Raw genomic sequence first — 21163 nt, forward strand, 5'->3', positions numbered from 1 at the left:
AGCTTGGTGGGGGTAGGGTGGATAGGAAGGAGTGGAGATGTCAGCACATCATTTTCAGAGGTGTTGTTAACTGGCCTGAATTCTGGACCCCCCTTTTCAGCCAAAAGTTGAAATCACTAGTGGTGATTTCAGTCAGTGTGTTCGTATAAGGAAGACGACTTCTGTTACTATCTTTACGTATTCTTGGTAATACAAAAGAAAAAGATCTGGTGACCATAATGTGGGGCAGAAGTAGAAACATAACTTAATCCTCTAGAGCCAGACAGATGTGCCAGTTCCCAGTTCAATCCTTTGAATACTAGTAGCTGACTCAACTTTGAACTTAAAGCTCAGAGACTCTCTTTTGCAATTATGTTTACTTCTTAATGAAATTAGAGACTCAGAAAAAAAGAAACCAATACTCACCCCATAAAACATCTTCTTTTTAGTTAATACTTAATATGTTGCCAGTAGACCCTCAAAAGCATTTGGTTTTAAATCTGTTTTGTTATAACAAAAGTTGGAACACTAGTTTCTCCAGGGTATGGTAAGTACATTCATGTGGTTATATGGTTAGAGTATTTTTATTTACTGCAAAAGAAAGCATGCCTTAACTTCTGTTACAAAGTAGTACAAAAATAATTTTCTTTTCCTTCATAGTAGATGACAAAATTCCTAAAACATTCCAGAATTCCCTTATTCATCTTGGACTCAACACTATGAAGTCTGCAAATATATGTATAGGTCGACCAGTGTTGCTTACTAGTTTGAATGGAAAGCAAGAGGTAAGAGTCTTTTTCATTTCCTTAGTTTAGAAATACAAACTGAACATTGCAAATCCAAAAATCTAAACTCTGAAATGCTTTTGAGTGCCATGGTAGTCAAAGGAAATGCTCATTGGAACATTTTGGATTTCAGATTTGGGATGCTTAGCCAGTAAACATAAGGCAAATGTTCCAAAATCGAAAATTCAAAACGCTCCTGGTCACAAACATTTTGGATAAGGGATACTCAACCTGTGTTTGAGATGTTTCTGATTTTAATTTTCAACACAAGCAGGAATAAATGAAAAACTGTATTTTAAAAGACATTAACATGTATATTAACTCTGTTCCTTTGCTGTCTATGACTCTGCTGGGCATAGTAGCCCCTAAAATGTTATGTAGAGAGAAGTGTTTCCTCCGGCGGTAGTGACAGTATTTCTCCCTGTCAGTTATATTTCTTTATAAAAATATTATTTTGGGGGTAAGAAGGTCACCTGTTCTGTATATAAATATTTTACTATTCTCCCTTGTTTCAGCTGTTTCTCCTTGCTGTCATTTTTCATACCTGAGATTCTAAGCCTGGAACCTTTCCTGGATCATTTTTGGCAGCTTGGCTTTCTTTTCTGCTACCAGCCCCTTATCTTTCATGGCTTCCTTTGATGCTTCTCTGATCTGCTGGGGATCCTTTGGAAATACTTTGAAATTTTTTGTCTGCTGATGGCACCCCTCCTATTCTTTTCATTTTTCTGGCTTATGCTTTAAAGGTCCTTTACTGTGTCTTGTAGAAGAGAGGACTATAAATGTGTGAGCTCAAGCTAGAAATTTTCGCTCCTCCCTCTTAACATTTAAATCTGATAAGACCCAGGTTCTGACAAAGCTCTTGTTCTGTGTCCCTCACTATTTCCTGGATGTAGTTTAATTTCCAGGCTGGATTACTTTACAAGTTATTTTGCCTTAATATTTTTGTCATTTTCTCATTATCACCTGTTAATGCCTTTATCTTTTTTCATATATTTTTCATATCTTCTACCGTCTTCACTGTGGGATCATTCTTGATCTTTAGAAAAAGATGTAATATTTATTAAAAAGTTTATTTTTCATGAGCCCATGTAGTATTTAAATTTTTTTAAAAATGCAATTTATCTTATTGCAATTGGTATCAGATTGTAACTCTTTTTGGGTAAAGACTGTATTTTGCATATCTTAAGTGCTTGACTGTGCTTAGCATTCTACCTTATAAATTGATGGTATTCTGTGAATATTTATTTTCTAACATTTTTATTTCCTCTGTCTGGCAGGTGTATACAGCCTGGCCTATGGCAGGATTCCCTGGAGGCAAGGTCGGCCTGAGTGAAATGGCACAGAAAAATGTGGGTGTGAGGCCTGGTGATGCCATCCAGGTCCAGCCTCTTGTGGGTGCTGTGCTACAGGCTGAGGAAATGGATGTGGCACTGAGGTTTGGCTCTTTTCTTTGGTGACTATCTGGATCAAAGCTGCCCAGTAGAAATAAAAGAGTCACAAATGTAAACCACATATGTAATTTTGCATTTTCTTGTAACATTTTAAAACAGTAGAGAGAAACAGGTACAATGAATTACAATAGTATGTTTTATTTAACCAGTATATATAAAAATGTATTTTAACATGTAATTATAAAAAATTACCAATAAGGGCTGGGCGCGGTGGCTTATGCCTGTAATCCCAGCACTTTGGGAGGCCGAGGTGAGTGGATTACTTGAGCTCAGGAGTTCAAGACCAACCTGAGCAACATGGCAAAACCCTGTCTCTACAAAAAATACAAAAAAGAAAATTTCTGGGCATGGTGGTGTGTACCTGTAGTCCCAACTATTTGGGAGGCTGAGACAGGAGGATTGCTTGAGCCTGGGAGGTGGAGATTGCAGTGAGCTGGGATCGCGCCACTGCACTCCAGCCTGGGTGACAGAGTGAGACTATGTCTCAAAGAAAAAAAAAAGTTACCAATAAGATATTTTACATCCTTTTTTTCAAGCTAAGTCTTCAAAATCAATGTGTATGTTACACTTGTAGCACATCACAGTTTGGACTAGCCCCATTTTAAGCATTTGATAGCTACATGTGCTGAGTGGCTAGTGGCCACTTGTGTTATATTAGACAACCCAAGCTAAATGAGTGCTATATAATTTATAGACTAAGGACTTTGATTTTCCATGATTAGAGTGTGCCCTGACATTTTAGGTGAGAGTAATTTTCATTGATGCATATTTAGCAGTGTTTTTCACCTTGACTTGCAGTGTAATCAGGGCTTCTTATTTTACAGTTGTAAAGAAAAGAGTAGATTACTGTGAGTCAAACAGAAACAAGTTTTAATTAAGACTATGCAAGCAAAGAACCTGATTGTATATTTTAACTTGTTGATTATTCGATTTAGTAAAACAAACGGTCATTACTATCAGATTTTAAAATAATCCCTCACCACAGGGTAATTGTTTGAATCTACCTATCAAGGTAGTTAAGGTATATCATCCATCCTCCTGGATATTCTGTTATCTAATAGGATATCGACTCGGTTTGCATATACAAGTCTTCTCAAAAATCATTTACAAAAAGCATCTTTTTATACTTTAATGTCACCTTAGTAATAGTTTGGGGGATGTGTTTACATTATATGTGAGAATTACAAACCATTTTCTAGTCATCAGCTTGATTTTAATATGTTCTCTTTTGCTACTATTGTAGATTTTAGACTTGAGTTTTGGCATATTTTTTCCTTTATAACAGGAAAATGTTTTCAGAGCTTATAGTAACAGTTTAATGAACAATAAAAAGCAGAAGGGACAGGAGACAATATGTTGAGTACCGGCTGTATACAGAAGCTTTGTATATATTGCATGTATGTATACACACACACATTTACCCTTTTCTTTTTAAACAGATGAAATAGTCTGAGGAGAACTTGCCTAATATTTTATGAGGTAGTTAATAGTACTGTTGAGATTAAACTGGATTATTCCTCAGACTATGTCTTAAAATGGTGCTACAGGTAGCAGTAATTCGTTGACTGGAATTAGCATTTATGATGACCTACAAACTAGTCAGACCTCTTGAGCGCACAGCAGTCTTAGGTGAGTAATGATTGCTTATTAGAGAGGACTGGATATGTTTTAAATGAAAGCTCAGGTTTTAAAATTTTGTTTTAAAAAATCTTATGTTTTAAATGTGGCAGCAGAGTATAGACAAGAAAGTTAACTTCCAGTTGGGAAAATCAGTCATTTTGGTCTGCTTAAATCCTTCAGTTGCAACTGTAAGATTTTATTATTAATAGTAATGTTAGAGCTCCTTCTAGTGGAAATTATTTTATGTGCAACTATTATTTTTTTAAAAGCAAAATTGGTTTGATATTTTTACTGTTTTTACATGTATTTGTAAATACCTTCTATTCAGAGTTTAACAAAAGCAATTTAAGTATAACTTGGTTTAGAGTTCCATAAACAAAAGTAAATGTAAGCATTTAAGGAGATACATGCAATTTTCTCATTAGTTTATACATATATTTGATTCATGAAATTTCCCCCTCATTCTATTTCTCTCTTGCTCTCTCTTTTATATGAATATATAGTTGATTCTCATTATTTGTGGTTAGTTATGTTCTATTAAAGTTGCCTTGAACACCGTTAGCAAATACTGAACCATTTCTCCTAGAGGGAAATACGTATGTGTGTGTATATACATACATGCAACACACACACAATATATGTAGTGTATGTATATATATAATATATATATGTACACACACATTTTACATAGATTATAATCTTAAAACTCCAAAGTAATTCTTTCTGGTAGATTTTATTTTCTTTATTTTACAAAACAGAAGAGGAGATTTAGAAGTGTTAGAAATGTTAAGGGACTTGCCTGAGGTGCTAGTGTTGGGATTCACACTCCCTCCAACTGACCCCAGGCCTGGAGCTTCTTCACTACACTGCTGTGTCCCCTATCACTTCCATTCTCTGGTCATCTCTGAATGAAAGCTGAAACAAGGCAGAGTGTCACCTCATCCTACATGGTAACATGGGTGTTGGGTCACCCAAATTTTTTGCTGCTCTTCCATGTCACTAATGACCACAAATGCTCTGTGAGTATTGATTTTGGGGTACACATAAGTTTTTGGGAGTTGGTAAATTTGCAAATACAGCATCCACAGGTATTGAGGATTGACTATATTGTATTATTACTGATAAAAGTGATTGGAAGCCAGACGCAGTGGCTCACGCCTGTAATCCCAGCACTTTGGGAGGCTGAGGTGGGTGGATCGCCTGAACTTAGGAGTTCGAGACCAGCCTGGGAAACATGGCGAAACACTGCCTCTACAAAAAATATATATGTATAAAAATTAGCTGAGCGTGGTGGTGAGCGCCTGTGTTCCCAGCTACTCCAGAGGCTGAGGTGGGAGGATCACTTGAGCCTGTGAGGTGGAGGTTGCAGTGAGCTGAGATCACACCACCGCACTCCAGCCTGGGTGACAGAGCGAGACCTCATCTCAAAAAAAAAAAAAAGTGATTGGAGAACAAGGTATTTTTTGACCAGATGGGCACACAGGCACATGCCACCACGTCCGGCTAGTTTTCTTTTGTATTTTTTGTAGAGATGAATTTTTGCCATGTTGCCCAGGCTGGTCTTGAACTCCTGAGCTCAAGCAGTCCACCCACCTCAGCCTCCCAAAGTGCTGGGATTACAGGCATGAGCCACCATGCTCAGCTTCCAATCACTTACACTTCCCCTTGAGCTAAACTGTCCCCCCTCCACTGGTCACTGACAGAACTAGACAGCTGTTTGTCTCCCCTCCTGATATGGGCTGCTTATGCACAAGAGGAGGAGGAAAAATGCTCATGTTCTGAGAACTCTTCAAGAGCAGATTTCTTTTTTTTTTTTTTTTTTTTTTGAGATGGAGGCTCACTCTGTTGCCCAGGCTGGAGTGCAGTGGCGCAATCTTCGCTTACTGCAAGCTCCGCCTCCCGGGTTCAGGCCATTCTCCTGGCTCAGCCTCCCAAGTAGCTGGGACTACAGGCGCCTGCAACCACGCCCGGATAATTTTTTGTATTTTTAGTTATAGACGGGGTTTCACCGTGTTAGCCAGGACGATCTCGATCTCCTGACCTTGTGATCCGCCCGCCTGGGCCTCCCAAATTGCTGGGATTACAGGCGTGAGCCACCGCGCCCGGCCAAGAGCAGATTTCTTTATAAATGTATGATATTTAGGTGTGTTCACTTCCTGCACTTAAGCAACTCTCTGGGGAGACACAGTTATCATTAGGAAGGAGGGGATCTCATTTTTCCTTGGTCATGCCCTTTCTCCAGAAAAAAACCTTCATTGTAACCATTACTCCTCTTTTTCCTACTTCTGCCTTTTCAAGTAACATACTTTATAGGACTTAATTTTCTTGAAGAAATAATTTGTAAGTTATACTGAGAGAGTGAAGTAAGTTATTAATTAGAGTCTTTCTCCAAGCTAGGCAACTTTATAAAGGGAATTATTAGTTTAGGTCAGCATTTTAAAAATGTTTTTGCCTATGACAATAAAAAATGGATTTTTCATCAGATTCTTTGTATATACACATCCATAGATAATAGTGCTCATATGTGTGCATGTGTGTATGTATGTGTTAGAAGTTAATGTTTTACAAAGCAGTATTTACCCTTTCTATATTCAGTGTACCCTGCATTTCTTATTCTATTAACAAAGTGCTGAATGAGGCTGACTGAAATGATTTCATTACCCTTGTGTTTTGAAGAACATTGATTTAGGCCACTAAGGCACCAGATTCCAAATGATATTTTCATGGCTATATGTTTCTGAAAAATGCCCATCATTTCAAAATTGTATACATTATTTATTTTAAGGTTGCAGGTGGATTATTCTTTTGATTAAGTCTATATTATAACTATATACATGTAATTTTACACCACAGTTTAGTTTCTGGTGTACCTAATGCTGATTTCTGTTCCCTTCTTATCCTTTTACAGTGACAAAGATATGGAAATTAATGAAGAAGAACTGACTGGTTGTATCCTGAGAAAACTAGGTGAGACAAATATTTTAAATTGTTTTCTTAAGTTTTAAGCTGCAAGGCATCAGCAAATAAAGTGTCTTTGAGGGCTTATATATGCATACTAGTTTTCTTCAAAATAGCTTTGAGAATATTCCCCTCAATGAATGAATATACTTTTAAGATAGGGATGTGCTACTTTTCCTGGTTAATTGGCAGTTGAGCAGTGGAAAGAATATATGACTTGTCTGTGGAAAGAGTCAGTGGTAGAATTGAGACTTTTAACCTTTGCATTCTTGCCCTTTCCAGTGACAGATGCTATCTTGGAGTGTTGGTTTGGGTGTGCCATTTTCATTTAGTTTATTATTGAATATGGAATGCCTGGCTATTTGTTGATGTGATTGATAGAATCTGAGATCTAGTGAGTGTGGAGGATTTCAGAGAATCATTTCCTTCTGTCTCCAGATGGTGTTATAGGGGAATATTAGGTCCTCAATTTTTTATGACAATTATTTTATTAATACTCTGTCTTTGATTTAGTCTTTTCAGATAGTAGATGAAATATATTGCTATTTAAACATTAAACTGGTAAAAAAAATTATGCTAACATGTATATTTAATAAACTGTTTTCTAGATGGCAAGATTGTTTTACCAGGCAACTTTCTGTATTGTACATTCTATGGACGACCGTACAAGCTGCAAGTATTGCGAGTGAAAGGGGCAGATGGCATGATATTGGGAGGGCCTCAGAGTGACTCTGACACTGATGCCCAAAGAATGGCCTTTGAACAGTCCAGCATGGAAACCAGTAGCCTGGAGTTATCCTTACAGCTAAGCCAGTTAGATCTGGAGGAGACCCAGATCCCAACATCAAGAAGTACTCCTTATAAACCAATTGATGACAGAATTACAAGTAAAGCCAGTGATGTTTTGCTGGATGTTACACAGAGCGCTGGAGATGGCAGTGGACTTATGCTAGAGGAAGTCACAGGTCTTAAATGTAATTTTGAATCTGCCAGAGAAGGAAATGAGCAACTTACTGAAGAAGAGAGACTGCTAAAGTTCAGCATAGGAGCAAAGTGCAATACTGATACTTTTTATTTTATTTCTTCAACAACAAGAGTCAATTTTATAGAGATTGATAAAAATTCAAAAGAGCAAGACAACCAATTCAAAGTAACTTATGACATGATAGGAGGATTAAGTAGCCAGCTGAAAGCAATTAGAGAAATAATTGAATTGCCCCTCAAACAGCCTGAGCTTTTCAAGAGTTATGGTATGATATCTTCAGTTTATTGCACCCAAAAATGTTAAATTCAAATTAAAAGACAGTTGACACTTATCTAATGATTGCTCATCCTCTTTTCCTGTTTTTATTTTCTGAGTAGTAGGTATGGTAGAAGATTTCAGTTGCTTTGGGAGATGCCAGTTAAATGGGCCATTTGCTATGCTTTGGTATTTTTAGGTTGTAATGTGAATTAGTGACAGCCTTGTCTCTTCTAATAGCATATTTCCACAATTACCTGTATTGGATCTAGAATAAGTATCTTGTCATGCTGGGTCATCTGTAATGACTGAAGGGATAAACCACTCAAATACATTAGATAAAACTTCTTAGGAAATGTAACTGTGTACCCAACTCTTTGCACTGAAGCAGGTAATTAAGGGAATGGCTTGACTCAGGAAACTCAGGGCTTCTGCTGCATTGTTATTGCCAAGATCCTTTGCATATCTTTGCTGTGTCTGATCTCTCTGCTTTTTCCTTTCTCATAAATCTTATATATACATACATGTATGTATATATATGTATGTGTAAAATGAACCCTTAGATTGGCATTTTGCTCATACTTATGTACCTTTTATACTAGCAAACATATGTACTCTTCAAGATGGTTAGTTGGAAAAAAACTGGGATTGGTGGCTTGTCTACCTGTGTTGTCTGTGCTTTGTTTTTCGATCATTGATCTGTGTTGTGTGGGATGGGGCGTTGCAACAATGTGGGTGTCCAGTTTTTTTTTTTTTTTTTAACCAACATGCTTCGTCTGTTCTGTGGTCTACAGAGAGAGAAAGTCATTGCTGGGTATCAGTGTTTGGGCTAGTTAGTACATCTTTCTGGAGGGGGAGAAAAAACTCTTGACTCTTTTTGTGACGCAAGGTAAAGTTAAGTTTTATAACTCATGTTTGAACTTGTATGACAACATTTATAAGAAACCTAGTAATGGTGAATCTAGTGTTTTCTACTTTTTCTTCCAGGAATTCCTGCCCCTAGAGGAGTGTTACTTTATGGTCCTCCAGGTACTGGAAAAACAATGATCGCCAGGGCTGTTGCTAATGAAGTTGGAGCCTATGTTTCTGTAATTAATGGTCCTGAAATTATAAGCAAGTAAGTACATGATTTAATAGAGTAAACTTACTATGAAATATATTTCTAAAATGTGGTTTCTAAAAATGATTGTGTAGTATTCTGTCTGATATTTTGTACACTGAAATATTTTGCTTCTTAATAAAAATTGTTTGGAAAATTCTTTTTGAAAGTAATTTTAAGTATTATAGAAATACTGAAAATTTAGGTTAGCTTTTATAGACAAAGCTTTAAAAACAATAAGAAATGGTCTTTAAATGTATTTTATTTGTTACAGATTCTATGGTGAGACTGAAGCAAAGTTACGTCAGATATTTGCTGAAGCCACTCTACGGTACTCTTTATTTTTAAATGTTTTGGAATTAATAATCAAGGCTGTATTAGTCAAAGTGAGATACTAGCACCTTATACAAAGCATAAACAGTAGTATAAAAATTATAGTGATAGTGGTAGAAGTAGATTATAGATCTAATGAAATTCTATTTCTATCTAATCTTTAAAAGTTTGATAAATGTTATTAAATTACATAAAGTAGAAGAATTAAGACATAGTGTTTGATAAGTCATGTGACCTTGTTTGAGCATAGAAATCCATGACTTTCTTTAGGTGCTTAGGTGTTTCTAATATGTTTAGCTTTTCTAGTAGACTGTATTATTGTATGTAGCTCTTTATACTAGAACTTTGTTATGTTATACTTTGCTTCAAAGGGACAAATCTTTTACCCATTAAATAACGGCTCTGGCTGGGTGTGGTGGCTCATGCCTGTAATACCATCACTTTGGGAGGCCAAGGCAGGAGGATTGCTTGACCCCAGGAGTTTGAGACCAGCCTGGGCAACATAGTGGGACCCTGTCTGTTTAAAAATAAAAATAATTGGCTGGGTGTGGTGGCTCACGCCTGTAATCCCAGCACTTTGGGAGACCGAGGCAGGCAGATCACCTGAGGTCAGGAGTTTGAGACCAGCCTGGCCAACATGGTGAAACCCCATCTCTACTAAAAATACAAAAATTAGCCAGGTGTGGTGGCAAGTGCTTGTAATCCCAGCTACTCGGGAGGCTGAGGCAAGAGAATCTCTTGAACCCAGGAGGTGGAGGTTGCAGTCAGTTGAGATCGTGCCATTGCACTCCAGCATGGGGGACAAGAGCGAGACTTTGTCTCGAAAAAATAAAAATAAAAATAATTAGTTGGGCATGGTAGCACATGCCTGTAGTCCCACCTACTAAGGAGGCTGAGGCAAGAGGATCACTGAGCTGGGAGATCAAGGCTGTAGTGAGCCATGATTTCACTGCTGCACTCCAGCCTGGGCAACACACACCCCATCTCAAAAACAAACAAACAAGCAAAATCAAAACAGTGGTAGAGACATAGCCATATTATGAGTGACGTTACGTTTGACCAAGTTATAGACCAATATCCTAATACTCATTACAGTGTAACATTGAAATCTAAATTCCCTGAGCTCAAGTGATCCTCCCCCTGTTGCCTCCCAAGTAGCTGGAACTATAGGTGAGCACCACCATGCCCAGCTAATTTTTGTATTTTTTTTTCTAGCAACAGGGTCTTGCTATGTTGGCCAGGCTGGTCTTGAACTCCTGGGCTCAAGCCATTCTCCTGCCTCAGCCTCCCAAAATGCTGGCTGTCTTGGTGTTTAATATCATAACTACTGCTCTTGAATCAGAAAACCCGCCATTTTTGAAGTTTATTTTTTTCCCCCAATGATAGTAGATGAAGTAAGCAGTTTGTAGTCCTAGTACTGTACTGAAAATTTGAAAACTAGTGGTACACCTTATTGTTTAGTATGCTTTTGTTGTTGTTGTGTTCATGGCAGTTGAGATTTCCTTCTGTGAGAGAATTCACATCTGTTTATGGGAGAATTGATCATCTTGCAAGTTTTTATTTTAATGGTTTAAAAATAACAGGGCATTTCTAGTTTATGTCCTTTGGTTTCAAACCTGCTCCAAGGGATAGTATCTCTGGCCTCAGCTTCTGAATTGATCCAGTCATAACAACTTAATGGGCATTACTGGGGAGAGTTCTTAAGAGACTCTTATCTTTTAAGCAGCATACTCTACTCAATTACCCAGCCTTTTAATGGAGGGCAGATAGAATAGAATATGAAGTTAGTGAATTAGTATTTTGGGCTAGAATGAATCTAAGGATTTTTAGCTTAACATTATAATATCTTTATAATATTAAGTGAATTCTAAATTTGATATGTTGCATTTCAGTTAAAAAAATTAAAACTAAGTAAAACTTAAAATCAAACATAGATGAGAGATTTCATTTTACTTGTTTGTTTTTAGACACCCATCAATTATTTTTATTGATGAGCTGGATGCACTTTGTCCGAAAAGAGAGGGGGCCCAGAATGAAGTGGAAAAAAGAGTTGTGGCTTCACTCTTAACACTGATGGATGGCATTGGTTCAGTAAGTATAGCACTAGTATTGATTCTGTGTAGGGTTAATTCTTAATACTTATGTGTAGTGGTAAAAACTATTGAATGTGTCAGAGTCTTTGGATATTTTAGGATAAAGGAAAAATATTAGCCATAGCAACTAGGGGAAAGATCTGTAAAATAATTTGCTTTAGTAGATTACTTAGTAACTGCTAGGACAACATCATAACCTGGCAGGTTTTTTCTAGCATATAAAATACTATACCATGATGGATTTATTTTGTGATAAATGCTGTTAGCTTTAAAACTTGAAGCAAAGATCAGTAAGGAAGATTTAGCAGTTAAATTTTAGGGGATTTTATTTTATTATTATTTATTATTATTGTTTTTGAGATGGAGTCTTGCCCTGTCATCCAGGCTGGAGTGCAGTGGCGCAGTCTCAGCTAACTGCAACCTCCACCTTCCGGGTTCAAGCGATTCTCCTGCCTCAACCTCCTGAGTAGCTGGGACTACAGGCATGCACCATCACACCTGGCTAATTTTTTTTTTAATCTTCTTAGTAGAGATGGGGTTTCACCATGTTGGCCAGGCTGCTCTCGAACTCCTGACCTTGTGATCTACCCGCCTTGGCCTTCCAAAGTGCTGGGATTATAGGCGTGAGCCGCTACATCTGGCCTTAGGGGTTTTTATTAAGAAATGTCATGAGTAAGTCTTATTACCCATGTACAAATGGACTCTTTCAAGGCTTTGTACTAGGGAAATGAAAGAAAGTGAGAATAATGCAAAATGTTTTGTATAACATTTAAAAAAAACTTATTCATATTACCAGATTCTCTCATAGGGGATATGTTCTCTCTCTTTTTTTTTTTTTTTGGAGACGGAGTTTTGCTCTTGTTGCCCAGGCTGGAGTGCAATGGCACGATCTCGGCTCACCGCAACCTCCGCCTCCCAGGTTCAAGCAATTCTCCTGCCTCAGCCTCCCGAGTAGCTGGGATTACAGGCATGTACCACCACGCCTGGCTGATTTTGTATTTTTAGTAGAGACGGGGTTTCTCCATGTTCAGGCTGGTCTCGAGCTCCTGACCTCAGGTGATCCGCCCGCCTCGGCCTCCCAAAGTGCTGGGATTACAGGTGTGAGCCACCGCGCCCAGCCGGGATATGTTCTTTTATTAATAAAAACTATATGCTAATTATGGAAGGAACATTCATAGGACTAATAAGAGAATAGGCATGAACAAAAATTTTCTAAGACTCCTGACATCCATTAATCAGAAAAATACACTTTTTATGCTGGATTATGAATAAGTAAAGTTTTTAGAATCATAATATGTTAGAACCACAATAAATTTTAGAAATTATGTAGTATCAAGTCTCTTTTGCACATTAAAAAACTGGTCATTTAGAATTTTTTGTTTTTTATACTTTAAGTTTTAGGGTACATGTGCACAATGTGCAGGTTAGTTACATATGTATACATGTGCCATGCTGGTGTGCTGCACCCATTAACTCGTCATTTAGCATTAGTTATATCTCCTAATGCTATCCCTCCCCCCTCCCCCCACTCACAACAGGCCCCAGAGTGTGATGTTCCCCTTCCTATGTCCATGTGTTCTCATTGTTCAATTCCCATCTATGAGTGAGAACATGCGGTGTTTGGTTTTTTGTCCTTGCGATAGTTTGCTGAGAATGATGATTTCAAATTTCATCCATGTCCCTGCAAAGGACATGAACTCATCATTTTTTATGGCTGCATAGTATTCCATGGTGTATATGTGCCACATTTTCTTAATCCAGTCTGTCATTGTGGGACATTTGGGTTGGTTCCAAGTCTTTGCTATTGCGAATAGTGCCGCAATAAACATACGTGTGCATGTGTCTTTATAGCAGCATAATTTATAGTCCTTTGAGTATATACCCAGTAATGGGATGGCTGGGTCAAATGGTATTTCTAGTTCTAGATCCCTGAGGAATCGCCACACTGACTTCCACAATGGTTGAACTAGTTTACAGTCCCACCAACAGTGTAAAAGTGTTCCTATTTCTCCACATCCTCTCCAGCACCTGTTGTTTCCTGACTTTTTAATGATCGCCATTCTAACTGGTGTGAGATGGTATCTCATTGTGGTTTTGATTTGCATTTCTCTGATGGCCAGTGATGATGAGCATTTTTTCATGTGTCTTTTGACTGCATAAATGTCTTCTTTTGAGAAGTGTCTGTTCATATCCTTTGCCCACTTTTTGATGGGGTTGTTTATTTTTTTCTTGTAAATTTGTTTGAGTTCATTGTAGATTCTGGATATTAGCCCTTTGTCAGATGAGTAGGTTGCGAAAATTTTCTCCCATTTTGTAGGTTGCCTGTTCACACTGATGGTAGTTTCTTTTGCTGTGCAGAAGCTCCTTAGTTTAATTAGATCCCATTTGTCAATTTTGGCTTTTGTTGCCATTGCTTTTGGTGTTTTAGACATGAAGTCCTTACCCATGCCTATGTCCTGAATGGTAATGCCTAGGTTTTCTTCTAGGGTTTTTATGGTTTTAGGTCTAATGTTTAAGTCTTTAATCCATCTTGAATTAATTTTTGTATAAGGTGTAAGGAAGGGATCCAGTTTCAGCTTTCTACATATGGCTAGCCAGTTTTCCCAGCACCATTTATTAAATAGGGAATCCTTTCCCCATTGCTTGTTTTTCTCAGGTTTGTCCAAAGATCAGATAGTTGTAGATATGTGGTGTTATTTCTGAGGGCTCTGTTCTGTTCCATTGATCTATATCTCTGTTTTGGTACCAGTACCATGCTGTTTTGGTTACTGTAGCCTTGTAGTATAGTTTGAAGTCAGGTAGCATGATGGCTCCAGCTTTGTTCTTTTGGCTTAGGATTGACTTGGTGATGCGGGCTCTTTTTTGGTTCCATATGAACTTTAAAGTAGTTTTTTCCAATTCTGTGAAGAAAGTCATTGGTAGCTTGATGGGGATGGCATTGAATCTATAAATTACCTTGGGCAGTGTGGCCATTTTCACAATATTGATTCTTCCTACCCATGAGCATGGAATGTTCTTCCATTTGTTTGTATCCTCTTTTATTTCCTTGAGCAGTGGTTTGTAGTTCTCCTTGAAGAGGTCCTTCACGTCCCTTGTAATTTGGATTCCTAGGTATTTTATTCTCTTTGAAGCAATTGTGAATGGGAGTTCACTCATGATTTGGCTCTCTGTTTGTCTGTTATCGGTGTATAAGAATGCTTGTGATTTTTGTACATTGATTTTGTATCCTGGGACTTTGCTGAAGTTGCTTATCAGCTTAAGGAAGTTTTGGGCTGAGATGAAGGGGTTTTCTAGATATACAATCATGTCATCTGCAAACAGGGACAATTTGACTTCCTCTTTTCCTAATTGAATACCCTTTATTTCCTTCTCCTGCCTAATTGCCCTGGCCAGAACTTCCAACACTATGTTGAATAGGAGTGGTGAGAGAGGGCATCCCTGTCTTGTGCCAGTTTTCAAAGGGAATGCTTCCAGTTTTTGCCCATTCAGTATGATACTGGCTGTGGGTTTGTCATAGATAGCTCTTATTATTTTGAGATACGTCCCATCAATACCTAATTTATTGAGAGTTTTTAGCATGAAGGGTTGCTGAATTTTGTCAAAGGCCTTTTCTGCATCTATTGAGATAATCATGTGGTTTTTGTCTTTGGTTCTGTTTATATGCTGGATTACATTTATTGATTTGCGTATATTGAACCAGCCTTGCATCCCAGGGATGAAGCCCACTTGATCATGGTGGATAAGCTTTTTGATGTGCTGCTGGATTCGATTTGCCAGTATTTTATTGAGGATTTTTGCATCAATGTTCATCAAGGAGATTGGTCTAAAATTCTCTTTTTTGGTTGCGTCTCCGCCCGGCTTTGGTATCAGGATGATGCTGGCCTCATAAAATGAGTTAGGGAAGATTCCCTCTTTTTCTATTAATTGGAATAGTTTCAGAAGGAATGGTACCAGTTCCTCCTTGTACCTCTTGTAGAATTCGGCTGTGAATCCATCTGGTCCTGGACTCTTTTTGGCAGGTAAGCTATTGATTATTGCCACAATTTCAGATCCTGTTATTGGTCTATTCAGAGATTCAACTTCTTCCTGGTTTAGTCTTGGGAGGGTGTATGTGTCGAGGAATTTATCCATTTCTTCTAGATTTTCTAGTTTATTTGTGTAGAGGTGTTTGTAGTATTCTCTGATGGTAGTTTGTATTTCTGTGGGATCAGTGCTGATATCCCCTTTATCATTTTTTATTGTGTCTATTTGATTCTTCTCTCTTTTTTTCTTTATTAGTCTTGCTAGTGGTCTATCAATTTTGTTGATCCTTCCAAAAAACCAGCTCCTGGATTCATTAATGTTTTGAAGGGTTTTTTTATGTCTCTATTTCCTTCAGTTCTGCTCTGATCTTAGTTATTTCTTGCCTTCTGCTAGCTTTTGAATGTGTTTGCTCTTGCTTTTGTAGTTATTTTAATTGTGATGTTAGGGTGTCAATTTTGGATCTTTCCTGCTTTCTCTTGTGGGCATTTAGTGCTATAAATTTCCCTCTACACACTGCTTTGAATGTGTCCCAGAGATTCTGGTATGTTGTGTCTTTGTTCTCGTTGGTTTCAAAGAACATCTTTATTTCTGCCTTCATTTCGTTATGTACCCAGTAGTCATTCAGGAGCAGGTTGTTCAGTTTAAATGTAGTTGAGCAGTTTTGAGTGAGTTTCTTAATCCTGAGTTCTAGTTTGCACTGTGGTCTGAGAGACAGTTTGTTATAATTTCTGTTCTTTTACATTTGCTGAGGAGAGCTTTACTTCCAACTATGTGGTCAATTTTGGAATAGGTGTGGTGTGGTGCTGAAAAGAATGTATATTCTGTTGATTTGGGGTGGAGAGTTGTGTAGGTGTCTGTTAGGTCCGCTTGGTGCAGAGCTGTGTTCAATTCCTGGGTATCCTTGTTAACTTTCTGTCTTGTTGATCTGTCTAATGTTGACAGTGGGGTGTGAAAGTCTCCCATTATTATTGTGTGGGCGTCTAAGTCTCTTTGTAGGTCACTCAGGACTTGCTTTATGAATCTGGGTGCTCCTGTTTTGCGTGCATATATATTTAGGATAGTTAGCATTTCGTGTTGAATTGATCCCTTTACCATTATGTAATGGCCTTCTTTGTCTCTTTTGATCTTTGTTGGTTTAAAGTCTGTTTTATCAGAGACTAGGATTGTAACCCCTGCCTTTTTTTGTTTTCCATTTGCTTGGTAGATCTTCCTCCATCCTTTTATTTTGAGCCTATGTGTGTCTCTGCACGTGAGATGGGTTTCCTGAATACAGCACACTGATGGGTCTTGACTCTTTATCCAATTTGCCAGTCTGTGTCTTTTAATTGGAGCATTTAGTCCATTTACATTTAAAGTGAATATCATTATGTGTGAATTTGATCCTGTCATTATGATGTTAGCTGGTTATTTTGCTCGTTAGTTGATGCAGTTTCTTCCTAGTCTCAATGGTCTTTACATTTTGGCATGATTTTGCAGCGGCTGGTACTGGTTGTTCTTTTCCATGTTTAGTGTTTCCTTCAGGAGCTCTTTTAGGGCAGGCCTGGTGGTGACAAAATCTCTCAGCATTTGCTTGTCTGTAAAGTATTTTATTTCTCCTTCACTTATGAAGCTTCGTTTGGCTGGATATGAAATTCTGGGTTGAAAATTCTTTTCTTTAAGAATGTTGAATATTGGCCCCCACTCTCTTCTGGCTTGTAGAGTTTCTGCCGAGAGATCCGCTGTTAGTCTGATGGGCTTCCCTTTGTGGGTAACCTGACCTTTCTCTCTGGCTGCTCTTAACATTTTTTCCTTCATTTTAACTTTGGTGAATCTGACAATTATGTGTCTTGGAATTGCTCTTCTCGAGGAGTATCTTTGTGGTGTTCTCTGTATTTCCTGAATCTGAATGTTGGCCTGCCTCGCTAGATTGGGGAAGTTCTCTTGGATAATATCCTGCAGAGTGTTTTCCAACTTGGTTCCATTCTCCCCGTCACTTTCAGGTACACCAATCAGACGTAGATTTGGTCTTTTCACATAGTCCCATATTTCTTGGAGGCTTTGTTCGTTTCTTTTTATTCTTTTTTCTCTAAACTTCCCTTCTTGCTTCACTTCATTCGTGCCATCTTCCATCACTGATACCCTTTCTTCCAGTTGATCGCATGGGCTCCTGAGGCTTCTGCATTCTTCATGTAGTTCTCGAGCCTTGGCTTTCAGCTCTATCAGCTCCTTTAAGCACTTCTCTGTATTGGTTATTCTAGTTATACATTCATCTAAATTTTTTTCAAAGTTTTCTTTGCCTTTGGTTTGAATTTCCTCCCGTAGCTCGGAGTAGTTTGATCGTCTGAAGCCTTCCTCTCTCAACTTGTCAAAGTCATTCTCTGTCCAGCTTTGTTCCATTGCTGGTGAGGAACTGCGTTCCTTTGGAGGAGGAGGCACTCTGCTTTTTAGAGTTTCCAGTTTTTCTGCTCTGTTTTTTCCCCATCTTTGTGGTTTTATCTGTGTTTGGTCTTTGATGATGGTGATGTACAGATGGGTTTTTGGTGTGGATGTCCTTTCTGTTTGTTAGTTTTCCTTCTAACAGACAGGGCCCTCAGCTGCAGGTCTGTTGGAGTTTGCTAGAGGTCCACTCCAGACGCTGTTTGCCTGGGTATCAGCAGCGGTGTCTGCAGAACGGCGGATTTTCATAAACCGCGAATGCTGCTGTCTGATCGTTCCTCTGGAAGTTTTGTCTCAGAGGAATACCCGGCCGTGTGAGGTGTCAGTCTGCCCCTACTGGGGGTGCCTCCCAGTTAGGCTGCTCGGGTGTCAGGGGTCAGGGACCCACTTGAGGAGGCAGTCTGCCTGTTCTCAGATCTCCAGCTGCATGCTGGGAGAACTACTGCTCTCTTCAAAGCTGTCAGACAGGGACATTTAAGTCTGCAGAGGTTACTGCTGTCTTTTTGTTTGTCTGTGCCCTGCCCCCAGAGGTGGAGCCTACAGAGGGAGGCAGGCCTCCTTGAGCTGTGGTGGGCTCCACCCAGTTCAAGCTTCCTGGCTGTGGCTGCTTTGTTTACTCAAGCAAGCCTGGGCAATGGCGGGCACCCCTCCCCCAGCCTCACTGCCACCTTGCAGTTTGATCTCAGACTGTTGTGCTAGCAATCAGCGAGACTCCGTGGGCGTAGGACCCTCCGAGCCAGGTGCGGGACATAATCTCCTGGTTCACCATTTCCTAAGCCCATCGGAAAAGCACAGTATTAGGGTGGGAGTGACCTGATATTCCAGGTGCTGTCTGTCACCCCTTTCCTTGACCAGCAAAGTGAACTCCCTGACCCCTTGCACTTCCCGAGTGAGGCAATGCCTCACCCTGCTTTGGCTCGCGCACGGTGCGCTGCACCCACTGTCCTGCACCCACTTTCTGGCACTCCCTAGTGAGATGAACCCGGTACCTCAGATGGAAATACAGAAATCACCCGTCTTCTGTGTTGCTCACGCTGGGAGCTGTAGACCGGAGCTGTTCCTGTTCGGCTGTCTTGGCTACTCCCCGAACTTTTTGTTTTTTACTGTCTAGTGGCAGAAAGTAAATATGTGAAAATAATATAAAGGTTTGGCACTAAGTCACTTATATACTAACTTGTTAATAATTTTAAGAGTCTGTAAGAGAAGGGTTGTCACCTGGTGGAGGCTGCCTGACTAACTGGTTCTCAGTCTTGGAACAGTACCTAGGAGTGATTTTCATGTCCCAGGTTGATTCTCAGGTTATAAAGTTGAAGAATTCAGTGTTATTAGTAGGCTGGAGATGATAGAGTTGTGAGGACAGACTGACCCATGATAATAACACTTACAAGAGAATCATGTATAAAATAGTGTCCTAGTTTGTCTATTTACAGTAAGAGATGTGACTGTTAAGCAGACCAAATGTTTGTGTTTATGGATGACCATATTTTCACCTTGATGGCAAATATAGAGAGCTGTCTTATAATTACAAGAGTTCTTGGTAAGTAGGAAATCAGATGAAAGGCTTAGTGTTGGAGAATCTTAATTATTTCAATCTGCTGTCTCTTTCTCTGCCACTGGGATAAGCCTGTTGTGGATTAGTATTCTTGCCTTTGGGCAAGGAATGGAAACATGTGATACTGATGTTTTAGTCTGAATATTTTTAAGGGTCTGTTTTTGTACTTCTAAACTTATAATTCATAGATTCGCTGTAGTCCATGCATTGTCTGTTGGCACATTCAGTATAATTGATTAGGTTTGAGCTTTTAAAAAAATTTTTTTTTTAACATAAATTGCATTCCAGTTATGCTTGTCTCTGGGTCATCTGAATAGAATATTGGATAATTTCTACAGGTGGCTGATCATGATCATAGTTCTTTATTATTTGGTTTTCCTAATTTCATTTTCAGAGAGTAAAAATACCTATATATTCAAAGGTGGCTGATACTTGGATATTGGTTATATTATTGTCTCTTATTTTCAGGAATTTAAAAATGTGTCCATATTAAAAAAAGTAGTCTATAAGCGAAGACTTTTTAGATAACTTTCTAATAGAATCTTGTTCTATTTGAGTATTATATGTGTCATAATCCTGACTTTCAAGTAGGGGAAAAGGACTGTTTAAAACAATTAAAACAATTATATGGTACATATTATATATATTTTATTTTTTATGAGAATGATACAGTTAAGATGTGAGAAGTAAGAGAGATGTCATAGTAGATGGAGAGGTGAGTATTGTAAAACTTCCTACAGGAGGAAGCATTTAGGCTGAACACTGAAAAATGTATAATAAAAGTAATAAATGTATAATAAAAATGTATTACTAATAAAAGTAATTGATAGGTAATGAAAGCGTAAGAAATAGGACTTAGTAGCCTGGACAGTTAGATGTTTCATCCTTGTCTATACAGCCAGTGTGCGCCTCTCACTTTTTTTTTTCTAACTTTCAGAAAAATACGTTTATTTTCATTTTATTTTGTTAGGAAGTAAGTGAAGGACAAGTGTTGGTTCTTGGGGCCACAAATCGCCCTCATGCCTTGGATGCTGCTCTCCGAAGACCTGGGCGATTTGATAAAGAGATTGAGATTGGAGTTCCCAATGCTCAGGACCGGCTAGATATTCTCCAGAAACTGCTTCGAAGGGTACCCCATTTGCTCACTGAGGCTGAGCTGCTGCAGCTGGCAAATAGTGCTCATGGATACGTTGGAGCAGACTTGAAAGTCTTGTGTAATGAAGCAGGTGAGTGTGGTTTGCTATGGTGAGTCTCTATTGATGCACTTATCTCCAGTTTACTTACATACAAATAATTTATATTTTACTGATTTCTTAATGGAAGTAGCTTTCTTTCTAATTATAAAATGTGTAATTTTTATTTGAAAAAATTTTTATTGGAAAAACCTAGATGATTCAGAAGACTATAAAAAAAAATAAAAATCACTCAATCCTACCTCTAAAGGATAACCACCATTATAGTGTATACAGTCAGCCCTCCATATCCTTGGGCTCAGCATCTGAGGAGTCAACCAACTGTGGTCTGAAAATATTCAGGAAAAAAAAAGTTAAAACAGTAAAAAATAATAAAAATTTAAAAAATATAGTATCACAACTACAGTTGACCCTTGAACTAT

The 21163-nt window shown here is 38.4% G+C and overlaps 1 protein-coding gene across 9 annotated transcripts in view; it reads left to right on the top strand.

The window, feature by feature from the left end:
- AFG2A (AFG2 AAA ATPase homolog A) overlaps positions 1-21163 on the top strand; it is a 389011-nt gene that overhangs the window by 4474 nt on the left and 363374 nt on the right. For 6 of the 9 annotated variants that reach the window (XR_010156686.1, XM_063809825.1, XM_063809828.1 and 3 more), the window contains exons 2-9: positions 640-764; positions 2042-2199; positions 6744-6802; positions 7402-8043; positions 9021-9150; positions 9407-9463; positions 11433-11556; positions 20519-20774. Coding sequence is in view for 8 of the 9 variants with exons in the window: in XM_063809825.1 (XP_063665895.1) it covers positions 640-764; positions 2042-2199; positions 6744-6802; positions 7402-8043; positions 9021-9150; positions 9407-9463; positions 11433-11556; positions 20519-20774 (1551 nt within the window). In the remaining variant the exon portion in view is untranslated. Of the gene's footprint in view, positions 1-639; positions 765-2041; positions 3845-6743; positions 6803-7401; positions 8044-9020; positions 9151-9406; positions 9464-11432; positions 11557-20518; positions 20775-21163 lie in introns of all 9 variants that reach the window. The other 3 variants (XM_063809826.1, XM_063809831.1, XM_063809832.1) reach the window with 3 other exon arrangements.

The sequence above is a fragment of the Pan troglodytes genome, chromosome 3, assembly GCF_028858775.2.
Source record: "Pan troglodytes isolate AG18354 chromosome 3, NHGRI_mPanTro3-v2.0_pri, whole genome shotgun sequence".
In the NCBI taxonomy this organism is placed as follows: Eukaryota; Metazoa; Chordata; class Mammalia; order Primates; family Hominidae; genus Pan; species Pan troglodytes.